The sequence below is a fragment of the Delphinapterus leucas genome, chromosome 1 (assembly GCF_059928025.1).
Source record: "Delphinapterus leucas isolate spDelLeu-1000000601 "Yukka" chromosome 1, BTC_Dleu_Yukka2, whole genome shotgun sequence".
Classification (NCBI taxonomy): Eukaryota; Metazoa; Chordata; class Mammalia; order Artiodactyla; family Monodontidae; genus Delphinapterus; species Delphinapterus leucas.
Window position 1 is genome coordinate 27775133 of NC_143129.1, and position 16920 is coordinate 27792052.

Below are 16920 nucleotides of genomic sequence, written 5' to 3' on the forward strand. Positions count from 1 at the left end.
ATAAAAAGAGAAAGGCTTTGTTTGAATAACTGATTGGCCATATCCATCTAAGGCAGAAATTCTGAATTTGAACTAACTTTTAATGTCGTATCATTGCCTCCAACATCTTCAAACTTCACCTTGGAGATCTGCAATTCTAGCCCTCTGGCTTTAGCTGGTAAACAAAAAAGGAGGTGAAAAGATTAGTGATTCAGTAGCAAATGAGAACTATATTGAATAATCTTTATGTAAACAATTCTAGTAAATGTCTCTGCACACAGAAGGTCCCCCATGCAAAATAGCTTGGAATCATGATGCCTCTCTCAGAGCAAACACAGCTGCCGCCACCCACAAGACTGGCGTCTCACCTTTCTTTTGCAGGACAGCCTCTATTTCTCCATCTACTTCCTGAAGATCTTCTTTCTTCCTTTTGCCTCTTTTGCTGTTTAGCCTACCTTTTCTTTTTTTATTACTCTCCAGAAGAGAAGAATCTTTTGAATTCTGCGGGTGGGGTGGGGGGGAGAAGGAAATTTAAATGTGCCATGCTTGGAATTATAATGCCAATATATTTTTTTAAAAGATGGGCATTATTAAAAAAATCATTCCTGCCCTAGCACTTTCACCTGTTAGCTATTCCCAACCTATTTGCTTAAGGCTGATCTCTGCTGGGGATGTCCTTTTCCATAGCCTTAATTCTCATTTTATATCCTAACATTTGAAAACCTCCTTTCCTGATTCTTCTAATTAGAATTAATCTCTTCTTCACACTCAGAACACTAAATTTGCAATTGTAGTACAGCCTACCACAGTCGGCCTTGTATTTGAGTGACTCACCTGTCTATGTCTCCGTCACTGAATTGTGTGCTTCTGGAGTTGAAGTTAAGACACTAACGTTCATCTTTTATTTCTCACTGAGCCTTTTACACAGTTGGTGTTCATTTGATGTCTGATCAATCACTAAATTAAATATGATGACAGAGCTTCTCTGACAGCCATAAAACAGTATAATTCAACATAAGGGTCAAGTTTTTCCCTTGACCTTGCCAACGATAATAATGTTCTTTAGAGACAAATGACTAAAGTAAATAGATTTGGAAAAGGCCCACTAATAATTCAAAAGGGGAGGGGAGAGGTTTTGCCAAATCAAAGGGCTTGGTGCTTGAAAACCACTTAGAGCAGCATCATCCAACAGAAATATAATACCATCCACATATGTAATTTTAAATATTCTAGTAGCCACATTTAAAAAAGGAAAAAAGAAACAAGGGAAAATAATTTTGGGGGGAAATTAATAATCTATTTTATTTAACCAAATATATTCAAAACATTATTTCAACATATAGTCAGTATAAAAATTGAGATGTTTTACATTGTTTTTGTAAAACATTGTAGTAAGTCGTCAAAGTCCAATGGATACTTCATGCTTACTGCACATCTCAAGTCAGACACTAAATTTTCATGGGAAATACTTTGTATTTAGATTTTATAAAATTTACAGCTGAAAAAGTAGAAGTTATTCTAAGTATACTTAGAAGTTTTCTAATAACTGAACTATTAGTTTTTAAATTTAAATTAAAAACTCAGTTCCTCATTTGCACTAACCGCATTTCAAAGGCTCAACAGTCACATGTAGCTAATATCTCCCACACTGGACAGCAAGCCCCAGAGCACAGACAGCCACTCTACCGGGAGACAGATTACCTTAAACCCCCTCTTTGCCATGCATTAAAAGAATCAGGTAGGAATGATGTCCAGGGGACTTCCCTGGTGGTCCAGTGGGTAAGACTCCACACTCCCAGTGCAGGGAGCCCGGGTTCAATCCCTGGTCGGGGAACTAGATCCCGCACACATGCCACAACTAAGAGGCTGCATGCCGCAACTAAGAAGTCCGCATGCCACAACTAAAGATCCCACATACTGTAACTAAGACCCGGTGCAGCCAAAATAAATAAATTTAAAAAAAAAGAATTATGTCCAATTATGCTAGCTTTGTGATAATCCATCAAGCTTTACTTTTCTTTATATATGGTATATTTCAATTTAAAAAGATTAAAAAAAGTGTCTACTTATTTTGTCCATTTTCATAGTGTATCCATTTATGTCATTAATCCCTCAAGGGATTAATAAGTAATTTTTTAAGTACTTTAAAAAAAAAGAAATAAAGCAGGGTTAGGAAACAGAGTATCCAATGATGTGCTAGTTTACATGTCAGGGAAGGCCTTTCTGCGAAGATTACATGTGAAAAGAGATGTGAAGAAATGATGGAGTGAGCCACAGGAATCTCAGGAAAGATGTTCTAAACAGAAAGTACAAGTATGAATGCCCCAAGTGAGAGAAGGTTTGGTATATTCTTTCTTTTTTTAAAAATAAATAAATAAATTTATTTATTTATTTATGGCCGCGTTGGGTCTCTGTCGCCGTGCGCGGGCTTTCTCTAGCTGTGGCAAGCGGGGGCTACTCTTTGTTGTGGGCTTCTCTTGCTGCAGAGCACAGGCTCTAGGCACACGGGCTTCAGTAGTTGTGGCTTGTGGGCTCTAGAGCACAAGCTCAGTAGTTGTGGCACACGGGCTTAGCTGCTCCGTGGCATGTGGGATCTTCCCGGAGCAGGGCTCAAACCCGTGTCCCCTGCATTGGCAGGCGGATTCTTAACCACTGCGCCACCAGGGAAGTCCCCTGGTTGGTATATTCTAGAAACAGCCCAGCTGTGGCTGAAGCAACGCTGGGAGGTGGGGGAGGAGGGCAGCAGGGCAGCCAAATCATACAGGGCTTTCCTGGCAACTGCAAGATCTCTGACCGTAGAATGAATGAAGCCACTGGAGAGTTTTTAATAAAAGAATGACAATGATCGGACTTAACTTGTAAAAAAGTTATCTCTGTGTGAAGAATAAACTAGGGGAACAAGAATGGAAGCAGACTCCAGTTGGAAGGTTATTTCAATAGTTAAGGAAAGAAAGAGTAGAGGCTTGGACTAGGATGAAAATGATGACGGTAGTGGGAAGTGATCAAATTCTACATGTATCTCAAAGTTCCTAAGTCTTTTACAAAACAAAAGAATCTGCCTGATATTACGTTTAATGAAAAGGGTGTAATGTGCTCCAACTACGTGGGGCTAAAATTCCACTATAAAAATACCTCTATCTCAGAGATCGGCTTCTTATCATTACTTTTCTCATCTGATAGGTCTGAGAAAAAACTGTCTTTCTTCCCACCCGGGGTTTTGTCAATAAACCATCCTCCTTCAGAACCTCTGGCAGGGGTCTTCAAAGGAATGGAGCCTGTTTTGGAAGTTATCCGTGGTGTTGAAATCGTGGTTTCTCTTCGCTCCATGTCAGGAGTGCTTGAAACAGAATCAGGATTTCCTTTCCGATATAAGGAGAGCAGGGAACTGTTCATCTGATTTGCTGACTGTAGGAACATGATTTTAGCATAAATTACTCAATAGGCACTCATGAAAGTTTGATTACCTATATTAAGAAGCTTTCTACTTTTTCCTCTCAACACCTCTTCTCAAAACAACTACAGTCAGAAAATACAGGTGTTTACAATAGGATAATTCACAAACATTTACTATTCAAAAAGATATACCCCCTCCACTCCAAGTTAATGTACAAATTCATAATTAGCAGTTAAATAAAACCAAATAAGAATGGTTGTTTTTAAAAAATATAATAGAATGAAATATAATGAAAATGAGTTGGATCAAATATCAATTCAAAACTGGATCAAATATAACAGTATCATCATGACTTAGTCAATAAATTCAAAAGCTTAATTATCAATGGAAAAAAAAAGAAAATTATAAATAATTTCACATATTATTCCCATACTTCCCTTTAATCCAAGCCTATTTATTGGCAATGCCAGCTCTTTGGCAGAAAAGGTATTCTTTCCTCCATTTTTACTATTAATTGCCTGTCCTTTTCTTGTCTGCCCATATTTCTGGCCATTCTCTTCCCTTCTGTCCACTATATAATAGGCTATACACACAAATACTGGAAGGATGGCCAATCCAAGGGTTCATCAAGGCTGTACACAGAAATATTCAATTATTTACTGGTGAAGATGTTCAAAGTCTCTTATTCTATTCCTTATTGATCTTTTCTAAGAAGGATTCATAATGATTTTTTAAAAATCAAAGTTGGTCCATTAAATATCTGACTTACCTGTGGATCTGGGTAATCTTCCATATTTGAATCATCATCAGAATAGCTTTCATTATACCTCAGTAAAAAGAAGAAAAGAAACATTGTAAAGGCTTTTCTCCCACATCCCCAAAAAATTACTTCCCAAAACAAGAAAATATACTGAGGCAAAATACTATGGTAGTGAGAGTCCAGGCTTTGGAATTAGAGAAATCTGGATTCAAAATCCAGCTTTACTAGCTTCCAGCTTCTAGAAGTTACTAGCTTCTACTTAACCTCTCTGAGCCTCAGCTTCCTTATCTATAAAATGGAGATAATAAATAATGTCTATCTCACTGGCTTAACAGAGGATTAAATGAAAGCTTGCAAAGTCCTTAGCACATAGTAAACGCTTAATAAATTGTGGTTATCTTTATTCTAGCAAAGTGACATACAAATTCCCATCAGATCCAAGGGTCTCATTTAGGAAAGTGAGATGCCAGTAGAAGAAATATTCCAGCAAGCCATGATAAAGCAGTTTGAGCAACAAATTCAACAGGACCAAGCCATGTAACCAAATGCAACTTCTCCAAGTCCATTCATGAGAAATGAAGGTACAAAGAGTTTTTCATATAATACGGCCAAAAACAACTATAAATCCTAGTAACTACAAACTGAAGTTGCAATCTCAGTTCATTATAACAGACAGCTGATATCTAATAGCTTCAAGTAACTACAGGACTCTGTTACCATTTAATATAGTTTCTTTAGAAAATAAACAAGAAATGGACCTTTCCTAAGTAAAAAGATTTATATAAATTCTATGCCCACCTTTATAATTAAGACATGAATTCTTTTGTTATTCATTAAATTCAATTAGTATAATCTGGGGCATTTCTAATCAAGTTAAAAAAGGTGGATTATTCAAATACTTGGAAAAAAAATGTTTTGCTCTACAATTCATGCCCTACAAATAAAATTAATTATAAGTTAACAAAATTAATTATAAAGAGTTAAATGAAATACCATAAAGACACAAGAAAAATGTATAATTATTCTATACACTCTTGTGACAGAGGTCTTTCTAAGTACATCAGCATAAACAAACCATAAAGAAATAGGTAGAAAGACTTGACTAGGTAAAGATGCAAAACTCCTCTAATTAAAAGATGCCATAAACAAAAATAAAAGGCAAATGGCAAACTGTGACAAGCATTTGTAATACATATAAAAAGAGGTGCTATTTTATACAAAGAGCTCTGACAACTAATAAGGAAAATTCAAATAGCTCTCAGATGAGAGATAAAACCCATAAACAAGAAATTCACAAAGGAAACATGAAAAAACTTAACCTCATTAGTTTTCAAAAAATTACAAATAAAAATAATACAATCAATTTTTTTGCCCATAAAACTGGCAAAAATCGGGACTTCCCTGGTGGTACAGTGGATAAGACTTCACGCTCCCAATGCAGGGGGCTCAGGTTTGATCCCTGGTCTGGGAAGATCCCACATGCTGTGGAGCAACTAAGCCCCTGCGCCACAACTACTGAGCCCGCGTGCCACAACTACTGAAGCCTGTGCCTAGAGCCCATGCTCCGCAATAAGAGAAGCCACCGCAAAGAGAAGCACGCGCACCACGACGGAGAGTAGGCCCTGCCTGCCGCAACTAGAGAAAGCCCACGCACAGCAATGAAGACCCAATGCAGCCAAAAAATAAATAAATAAAATTTTTTAAAAAAATTTAAATATATAAAAAGAATACTATATTAGAACCAAGTAGGGTTTATCCCAAGAAGGCAAGACTGGCTTAACACTCAAAAATCAATGTAATTCACCAAATTAATAAGGGGAGAAAGCCAATAATAAAATCTTTCAATACCTGCATAAAAAGCATTAGACAAATGTTATACCCATTCATGATAAAAACTCTGAGCAAACTAGGAATATTAGGAAATTTTCTCAATCCGATAAAGGGTACCTATTTAAAAAACCTACAGCCAACATTATACTTACAGACTATCTAAAGTCAAAAACTGACCATACCAAATGTTGGTAATATGTGGAACTAGTGGAACTCTCACATACTGCTGATATAAAGGTAAAATGGCACAAACACTTTGGAAACAGTCTGGCAGTTTCTTATAAAGTTAAATATGCAGTTACCAGGTGACTCAGCTATTCCACTCTCAGGTATTTACGAAGGGAAATGAAAACACTTTCCACACAAATTCCTGGACATAAGTTATCACAGTAGCTTTATCTGTAATAACCAAAAAGTAGAAACAACCCAACTGTCCAACAGCAGGTAGACGGGTAAAAAAATAGTGGCATATACATACATACAGAGCAATAAAAAGCAATGAAATACTGATACACACAACATTGATAAACCTCAAAATCATTATCCTGAAAGAATCCAAATTTTTAAAGTACATACTCTATGATTCCATTTATATAAAATTCTAGAAAATGTAAACATATAGTGACAGAAAGCAAATCAACGGCTGTCTCGGAACAGGGATGCAAGGAGAAACAAATTGCAAGTGGGCAAAAAAAACCTGTGAGGCTGGATATGTTCAGTAACTTGCTTATGGTGATGGTTTAATGAGTATATACACATGTCAAAACCCAACAAATTGTACATTTTAAAAATGTACAGCTTAGGACTTCCCTGGTGGTGCAGTGGTTAAGAATCCGCCTGCCAATGCAGGGGACACGGGTTCGAGGCCTCGTCTGGGAAGATCCCACATGCCTCGGAGCAACTAAGCCCGTGTGCCACAACTACTGAGCCTGCGCCCTAGAGCCCGCGAGCCACAACTACTGAAGCTCACGTGCCTACAGCCCGTGCTCCGCAACAAGAGAAGCCACCGCAATGAGAAGCCCGCGCACCACAACAAAGAGTAGTCCTGCTTGCTGCAACTAGAGAAAGCCCACGCACAGCAACCAAGACCCAGCGTAGCGAAAAATAAATAGGTTAATTTAAAAAAAAAGAGTAAAGGAACTTAAAAAAAAAAGTACAGCTTACTGTATGTCAATTTTACTGCAACATAGTCATAAAAAACTCAACAACATCACTTCTTTTTTTTTTGCAGTACGCAGGCCTCTCACCGTCACGGCCTCTCCCGTTGCGGAGCAACAGGCTCCGGACGCACAGGCCCAGCAGCCATGGCTCACGGGCCCAGCCGCTCCGCGGCACGTGGGATCCTCCCGGACCGGGGCACGAACCCATGTCCCCTGCATCGGCAGGCGGACCCCCAACCACTGCACCACCAGGGAAGCCCCAACAATATTACTTCTTAAACACAAAATTAATTGGCACCTTTTTATGTACGTGGCATTGTATCAGGGCAGAGAAAAAGAGAGCTAATGAGACAGTTCTGTTAGTAACGCAAACACGTAAACAAACACTCTCAATATAATATGATAGACATGCTACACTATATAACTAGGAGTTAAGGAAATGCTGAGAAAGGAGGAGTCCAAAAAGGCATGAAAAAGCAATAACATAGCCTTTTGAAAGCTGACTCCTGCAGAAACTAACACACCATTGTAAAGCAATTATACTCCGATAAAGATGTTATAACCCCCCCACCCCAAAAAAGCAAGCTAACTCTTGAAGGCTGAATGAAAGTTCAAAAAGGGGTAATGAACACTCCAGCTACAGAAAACCACCCACACAAAGGCACAAAGAAAGAAGCTGACCTCTCTGGGGAACAGTGAGCATTCAGTGGTCTGAGGTAAAAGTCTGGACAGGTAAGTATTATGCTGGGCCTCACTGGCAATGAAGAGCCACTGAAGTTTTACAAGTAGGAATGTAACATGATCAGGTTCATGTTTTAGGAAAAATGTCTCCGTTCTATAATCCTTACTCATTATCCTCTTCACCGTGTCTTGCTCTTTTAGCCAGATGTTCATCTTCTAATTCTGGTAGATCCTTAAGTTCCTTCTCACTACTAATTATGCTAAATACTGAAACGAAAAGAAAAATGCCATGAGCTAAAACAATTCTTTCTATGACTTTATTAATAATGCAGCTCTAACACTAAAAGACTCACCTTTTTCTACCTGAATCCTAAAAGCATTTCTTTTTCTTCGACCATAGTCTATACTGAAAAACATAACCAGAAGTTTAGTACAGTGGTCTCCACCAATATTTTCCCATTAAGCTCAATCTAAATTGAGAACATAAATTTGCATGAATATATAATTATGTCACTGTATTCACACTGACCATAAACCTATTTTCAAACAACTTCTGAGTTTATATTTTTACAACTGTAATTTTTCTAGATTAGAAATAGGGTTATAGCAGCAGCAACATTGCCAGCTTGTACTGAAGAAGACAGAGAAGGGATGAAATGAAGGAAGGCCATTGGACTTCTTGGATTCCACAGGGCAGGCCAAAAGAGGAATGCAGCTGCCAACACATTTATCCTTCAAAAAAAGGAAAGAATGACTACAAAGGAGGCTCCGAAGGTGTCAGGGTTGCCACTGATACCATGCGCCCAGACGACACAGGTCCAGGGAGAGGCACAGTCTCCCACTCGGTTCCAAATGGCAGGGCAGTCATCCCAGTGAGCCCACAGGACAGAGTACTGAGTCAAAGAGGATTATTCTTAAAGTTTAGTGGAATTTCCCCTGCTAGGTTTCGGACTTCCTTGAGACCATGACCCCTTTCTTCTTCCCAATTTCCCCGCTCTGGAATGAGAATGTCTATCGTATGCCTGTCCCATCATCATATTTTGGGAACAGATAACTTGTTGCCTGACTTCACAAGTTCACAGCTGGAGAGGAATTTCGCCTCAGGAGGAATCATACTTCCAGTCACACTCATACCTGAGTTAGATGATATTCAGATGAGACTGTGGATTTAGAGTTGATGTTGAAATTGGTTAAGACTTCCAGGGCCGCTGGGATGGAGGGAGTATATGTGCAAACAATAAAGACATGAATGTGGGGGGCAAGAGGGCAGAGTGTTATGGGCTGAACTGTGTCCCTCCAAAATTCATATGTTTTAAGTCCTAACCCCCAACACCTCAGGATGTGACTGCATTCAGAGACATGGCCTTTAAGAGGTAAATAAGGTAAAATGAAGTCATATGGGTGGGCCCTAATCCAACATGACTGGTGTCTTTATAAGAATAAGAGATTAGGATACAGACACACACAGAGGAAAGACCATGTAAAGACACAGGGAGAAGACAGCCATCTGAATTTAGGCAGGATGTAAACTTTAAAAATGGTAGGAAAGAAAAGCAAGAATCTGGAGACTACATTTCTTTACCTGTACATTCTTTGTAAATCGGATGCTAAGACTCCAGTGTCCACATACTTGCCACATCGGTTACTGGTGAGGTACTAAAACAGAAAACATGATAAATACAAGACAATAGTTCAAACTCAGCGACTTTAATCGACAAGTAAGCGACTGAGCTACTCAAACATGTCATATGTTAATGTAAGCTCTCCATTAATAAAGTATACTGGAAATATAAATAAAAATCACCAAATAATTATCAAATATGAATCAAAGAATTTAATTAACATTATTAATCACTATGACAACACAACAATAATAACTAGGATAGCTATAAGGCAGTAAGTAGGTGAGGGCTTCTTATACCCTAGGTTCCCAAATATACCAGAACAAAACACTCAACTTGTGAGAGCACCGAGGGATAATTTAAATTTGAGGGATCACAGTAATATTCGGTATCTGTCCAACAGTGCAGGAACTACAGTTGCCCCTTGAACAGCACGGGTTTGAACTGCACCAGTCCACTTACAGCAGATTTTTTTTAATAAATACGTATTACAGTACTGGGTGACCCAGGGCTGGTTGAATATGTCAACACAGAACCACACATGGAGGGCCAACTGTACACTTATACACAGATTTTCAACTGAGTAGGGGTGGGGGGAGGTGGTCAGCACCACACCCCCGGATTGTTCCAGGGTCCACTGTACCAGCCTGACACAATTCACAGCTGCAATATTAAATCACCTTTTGATGATGTTATATCTTTGCAAAACTGGCTTTTTAAGCATTTGCTGTAATAAAAATCAAAGTGGCCGTGCTCCGCAACAAGAGAAGCCACCGCAATGAGAAGCCCGCGCACCGCAACGAAGAGTGGCCCCCGCTCGCCGCAACTAGAGAAAGCCATGCACAGCAACGAACACCCGATGCGGCCAAAAGTAAATAAATAAATTAATTAATTAATTTTAAAAAAGAAAAGAAAAAATCAAGGTGGAACACGAAATGAGAGGAACAGTGTCAATCTGATCCGAAGGTATGAGAAGTTGTGCTGTGCCCAATGGACTCACAAATCCCACTAGTAAATAAGTGTGGTTATTTTAAGAATGAAATACAAATGCATTAACTTTCCTTGCACTTTTTGTATTATTTGTTCAAAAAGCTAATAAGTTATTTGGACTAAATAGTTATTAAGTTGCTTGAACCTAACTACTTAATAAACAAACCCATTAGGTATTACTTTGGGCCTAGGAGCATCGTGAAAAAAATTACTAAGAAACTAAGGGCCTGGTAAACCTGTTCTAGGGGCCTTTTACACATTATCTCTTTTAGTACTCACAATGCTATGAGGTAGATATCAATCCCCCCATCTTATAGGAGGCTTTAAAAGGTTAGTTACTTGCTCACCAGCACATAAGTTACACGGCCAGATTTCAAACCTGGAATGTCTAACCATCAACTCTCAAGTTGCACTACTTGCTAGTTATCCAGTCTAGGTTCCCCATTTCATACAGCAATTTCTTCTCAAGGATCCCTAACACATAAGAACAGTCTCTGCATAAATGCCTCCAATGACAAGAGACTAGGTATCCACAGCTGGACCATTCTTGTTAATCTACCCCTTCTCTGAACTTCTATAACATGCTGTCATTTACCACAGTTAATCTTGAATTATACATATACATGTATATCTCATACCCACTGCAAACCAAAACGCAACAGAACTAAAACCACTTTAATCTGCTAAGTCTTAGAGTAATTTGTTATACAGCAATAGGTAACTAATATGCTAGTTAAAAGGAGGCAAGTGTACTGCTTGTGTACTGCTTGTGTACTACTGCTAAGTGAAACAAGCAGGCAGCAGAACAGATGCAGATGAGCCCATGTGTGTGATTAAAAAAAATTAATACATCTATAAGTGCATATATGCATACAAAATTTTAAGAAAGATACAACAGAAATTCTCCCTGATTACCTGTGGAGAAATGGAGTGGAGATGAAAGGAATTCTTTCTTTTCATTTTATACCCTCCCTCTTATGGTTTTATTTTAAACCATAAGAACCTACTACTTTTATAATGAACCAAAGTAAAAGCAAGAGAGGAAAACTGCTAATGTTAAATGCTGAAGAGCAGTCAAGTGTGGCAAGGACTGAGAAGAGGCCACTGGATTTAGCCATTAGGAGTCACTGCTCAGAGACCTGAATAAAGTGAAGGAGCAAGTTGTGCAAACATCCAGCGGAAGAGTAATTGAGACGGAGTGAACTACAACAGCGAAAGTCCTGTGCTTGGCATGTTTGAGAAGGTCCGCGTATGTAAGACAATGTAATCAAGGGAGAGATCAAAAGGGACAAAAAGGTAGATGGGGCCAAAGTACATAGGGCTGTTTCAGATGGATTTTACTCCAAACGTCTGAACGTCCACCGCAGGGTTTTGGGCAGGGCCCTGGCAAACTCCAATTTTCCCTCTAAAAGGATCTTCCTGGCTGCTCTGTGGGGAACAGACTTTAAGTAAAACCAGAATCAGAGAGATCAATTAGGAAGCTACTGCAATACTCTAATAGGGAGTGTGGTATGGACTAGCATGTTGGAGGAGATGGTAAAAAGTGGTCAGGTTTGAAGTATATTTTGAAGGTAAAGCCAAATAGGTTGCTGATTAATTGGTTACAGGAAGCAAAAGTCAGAATGAGTCTTAAGGTTTTTGGCCTTAACAAATGGATGTTATTTACTGAGACAAAGAACACTAAGAAAGGACAGGTTTGGAGGAGAATATCAAAAGTTTAGTTTGGATACGTTAAGTTGAAATATCTATCAGACACTCGAGAGGAGATGTTGAGTAGGCAGCTAGACGTATCAATCTGGAATTCAAGATAAAATCTGCATTGGATTATAATATAAATTTAGAAGTCATGAATGTGTAAATAGTATTTAAAGGTACTAGACTGCATGAGATCACCTAGAAGTGTGGATGGATAAGAGAGAAGTACGAGGATAACGAAAGAGAAGATAAGAGCACAGGTGCTCAAAGGCACTTCCTACAGATGGTAGGAAGAGACAGATCCAAAAAGGAGACTGTACAGTGGCCGGAAAAGTAAAAGAGACAGAAGGAGAGTATATAGCTCTTAAAGTATCTGTCTCTCTTTCTAACTAAGATTGCGTGCTGACTATACCATTCCAAGACATTTACCACACAATGCATTCCACTGGTGATTATGAAAATGAAAAAAAAAACCATAGGTAAAGTGCCCATTATAAAGTCAGATCCAGAGTACCTGTTTTTACTGTGTCCCAACCTGACCCCAAATTTCCTGAGAATGGAAATTAACGTATTCTTCATGGCCCCCAAAAGCGCTTCGCCCACACGGGCTTTCGAAGAATGTTTCCGTCCCTACTTCACAAGACAGATTTAAACTCAAAAGCCATCTGCACTCTCCTTGCTGATCTGCACTGAGGTCAAGCAGATTCGGGCTGGGCCCCATCAAGCCGCAGCCTCCCACGGCCTCGGGCTGCTCCGTGAAACCCCGACCCACAGTGAGAAGGGAAGGCCTCGAACCGCTCGCAAAGAAGCGGAGTTGTCAACAGCCCCACGCCCGCACCCAGACTAGAGCAGGCGGCTAATCGGGTTCGAGCTGGGAGCCCCCCGAGAAGGGGCCTGCGGTGACCCTGGGCACCGAACGCGGACCACTGTAAGGCCTGGCCGTTCGGGATACACACCTGGACGACGCGCTGCTTCAGCTTATTATCCACAAACCTCGCGGGCCTGGGCTTCATAGCTTCTGCTTCCGTCGCCGCAGCCTGGGCTTCACGTGAACCGAGGGCCTCCCCGAGGCTGCCCGCGGCGAACGCCGGGCCGGCTTCCCCCAGAAATGCTCCCCAAGCCGGCCTAGCCCGTGCCGTTCCCCTCAGGAGTTTTGTATGAGTGAGGAAAAAAAACTACCGAAAACACACGGAGAAGACTTGAAAGCAGTAGGGAGTTTCTAGGAGTCTTATCTTACAGGCTTGTCCGAGAGGCCCTGGAAGACAAGGACCCGTTTGAACACGCTCAACTTTATTGTTCCCAACTGTGAGGTGAAGCGCATAGGCGGCTGCGGGGAGGTTAGTGCGGGCTCCTGGCCCCACGCATCTGTTTGTAGCCGGTTTCGGTTGTCAGATTCTAGGCGTTCCAGGCGCACCGTTTGCGAATGTAAAGTTAATCTTGACTTAGAATCTTAACAAAACAAAAACTAGATACTTGGGACGATTAGATCAGGATAAAAACACACCGCCACCCTGCTTTCTTTCCCACCCAGTGACGCGCATTACTGAGACCCGACAAAGGGGCTTGGTGTCAAAAGAGAAGGAAAGATTAGCTTACGCAGATAACCAAACCATCTATTACATTTGGAAATCCCTTGCTATTATGGTATTTTCGACAGATAATTCATTGAGCACATCCAGTGGCAGACTCCATCTTGGCTTAGAAACTGCCCAGAATTTTATTAAACGTATGTGTTTGCCCGCAAGAAGTTCATCTTGCAGCGAAGGAGACACAAATAAAGGAACCATTATCAAAAAATTTACTGGCTTTAGTTTCTGTTTGTTTGCTTGTTTTAATCGTGTTTTCAGTATTCTTATTTGAGGTCTTACTTGGCTTATGACAATATTAAGTGTGGCCTAAGTAGTGATGGAATTAAGAGAAGATGGTGAGATGTTGACAGTGTGGATAAAGCATGTTGCCTGCCATTTTAGTAAACAAAGGATATTGTGGCCATAAAGCCATCAGCCACTCTTGCTGCCCCCAGTGGTGCACCCTGAGAGGAATTCAGGATGGAGAAAAACAGGATACTGACCCTAGATAGTTAAGGTGCATATCAAAGGCATAATTTCAATAAGGCCAGACTCTTGCATCTTCCCGTACATAAAAAAGCACTAAAATCATTGACTTGAGGTGTCTGTTTTTTGTGATTAGCGGTAATCTTTTGATGTTCAACTAAAGGTTTTTGTTTCTTTTTTCAGCAAAACTTCCTATGCATCCTGGCTCCTCCCTTACCTCTTTGGATCACACAGCTATCGCAGAGGCTGGTTCCCAGGGGTATAGCCCTCAGTAAGTCTGCCAAATAAAACATAATCCTCAACTTTTAGGGTATGCATTTTTTCAGTCGACAACAGATAATCTTCTAGCCAGGGTACCACTGACTTACTTTCTGTTCAGAGTTTAGAGTATAACACTGTTCCTTTTAATGGTTGTTATCTGTACACTGGATGAAGTATAGATTCGCACTCTGATATTCAGAACATTGGGCAATGTGGCTCCAACTTCATTTCCTACTTCTTCACTATATAGGTACTCTGCTTTTAGCTAAGCAGCATTGCCTGCATTTATTCAGCCAATGAATATTTATTGAAGACCTACTATGTCACAGACACTGAGTACAGCTATGAAGAAACAGAAAAGATTCCTGCTTCTATGGGACTTATAGTTCTGTTGGAAGGTAATAATGATAAACAGATAAATAAATTATACACAGCACTTTGCTTTCACTGACATTTCCTCTTTTCTACAATGTCCTTCCTGGCCAGCCTATGAGTTTCAGCATCCTAGCTAACCATTCCCTTACAGCCTTTCCTGATGTTTCCTTTTATTAAAATCTCCACCCAGTGAAGCCTCCTTTCATTCATTCAACAAATATTTACTGAATACCTACCAGTATAAGTCCCTGCCCTGCCCTTGAGCCTTGTGGGGAAAAGCAAAATAATTGTAACTTTTATAATATTTTAAATTAGATTAAGTATTTACGTGCTTGATTAAACTTTAGTGAAGATTCCTTACAGCAAATAGCACACATATACTCGTTGCCCAGTAACTTTTTAAATGTAATTTTATTCTGTGCATACCAAATGTACCACATAGAATAAAACAGGCTAAAGGGCCCAGCAGCATTACAACATATACCAAGCAGCATAGTGTATTAGTCTATAATTTGTTGGAGAGTGTACCATTCTACACTTAGGGTCAGCTTCATGGATGTGTGATCTGTGCAGCCGCAAAGGGCTTTGTGCTCAGAAGGGCTCCACGCTTGGTTTAATGCTCTGCAGTTGCTATCTTGAAATTCTTAATACTGTTTGAACAAGTGGCCCCTTATTTTAATTTTGCATTGGGCCCTGAAAATTATGTAACTCATTTGGACCTTAAGTACTCTAGAATGCAAACTTGTTGAGGGCAAGCAGTGTGTTTTTCACCTATTTACTGCATCAGGTGCAGTAGGCGATAACTGAAAGTAAGTTAATACTAGGCATCAATAACTGTAGGCTAGAACATTTTCCATTGGAATTATTTCCAGTAATCATTGCCCTGAAGACAATTTTACCTTAATTCCAGTGTTTAGATTTTACAGTACCATACACCTAAACCAAAAACATTACCGAATAGTAACGTGAGTGCATATACATCTCAAGAACTTCCTGCAGTAATTGAATTGTCCTCCATTCTTTAATGGTGCAACCCCACCTAGTGGTAGTGGCACATTTCACCTTCTGTTCATCATACCTTTGCCCTCCCAAATTTTGTATCTCACTAGCAAACAGCCTCTTGTCTAATTGTGCTTCTTAATTAGGGTGATCTATGTCCTGATTTACTCAAGACAGTCCCGATTTTTGCCTCTTGATCAAGCACAATTATTAACAGTATTCCTTTTGTGGAAATAAATGAAAGTCACCCAAATGAGAACAGGCAAAGACTATTCAGAGCTTGCAATAAAAGCAAGGGAGTTGGCCACCATCACTTGCATTTTGGCAGAGACTCAAAGGCAGGTAAAGGATTGGGAAAGCTTTATAGCTGAAAAAGGGAAGGTTTCAGATATGCCCTGATTGACGACTGTTGGTATGGGGACGCTGTAGGAGGGCTAACTAAAAGCAGGGCATCCTATGTGACTAGTTAGGGGAGTATATTTGGCTTTCTCTGGTGAGTCCTAAGTTTGAAGCAGGGACGAAAATTAGAGAAGCTGTCAATGGAGTTCTGGACTCCATTTGGGGCCAATGCTACAGGGTTTATTGTTTGGCTTCCCGGATTGTTTGCTAGAGATATTGTTCCGACTTCCTACAAGTCCACCCTGTAGATAGCAGGCTGGCTTCCTGGTTTGGTACCTGCAGATAGTAGGTTGGTTTCCTGGACTGGTTGCTACAGATTATAAGTCAGAGTATTGTTTTGTTTTTTATTTTTTTTACAGGGTCTGGCCATTGTTTATTTGTATATTCAGTTTCTCATCTTTATCTCTCATAAGGGTTCCAGTTTGGACAATTAATTATATGGTCATCAATGTATAGTAGGAACATGGAGAAAAATGGTGAGAGTGTGCATGACCGAGGTTCCTTACCAAGGTTCAAAAAGGAGGTTGCCTGCTTGCTGGGAGCTGGAGACTGAGTCTGTATCCATGTTTCCTGAGGTTAAGAAAAAAAATTGTTGATTTGATTTATTTTGTAAAGGCCAATAATTCCGATTTCTAATCAAGTTTGTTCTCCTTTGAGATGAATGCCTCATTCATGTCTCTAATCTTGAATAGAATAAAAATAATATCTGAGCTGGCATTTT

General features: G+C 39.9%; 1 protein-coding gene across 2 annotated transcripts in view; it reads right to left on the reverse strand.

Annotated features, from left to right (window-relative positions):
• NVL (nuclear VCP like) overlaps positions 1 to 13186 on the reverse strand; it is a 102209-nt gene extending 89023 nt beyond the window's left edge. For both annotated transcript variants that reach the window (XM_022579304.2, XM_022579301.3), the window contains exons 1-8: positions 13068 to 13186; positions 9387 to 9460; positions 8158 to 8210; positions 7972 to 8071; positions 4143 to 4200; positions 3112 to 3384; positions 348 to 480; positions 78 to 154 (exon numbers count right to left, since the gene is read on the reverse strand). In XM_022579304.2, coding sequence (XP_022435012.1) covers positions 78 to 154; positions 348 to 480; positions 3112 to 3384; positions 4143 to 4200; positions 7972 to 8071; positions 8158 to 8210; positions 9387 to 9460; positions 13068 to 13124 — 825 coding nt within the window. In that variant the 5' untranslated portion in view covers positions 13125 to 13186. The remainder of the gene's footprint in view (positions 1 to 77; positions 155 to 347; positions 481 to 3111; positions 3385 to 4142; positions 4201 to 7971; positions 8072 to 8157; positions 8211 to 9386; positions 9461 to 13067) is intronic.
• Positions 13187 to 16920: the final 3734 nt, after the last annotated feature.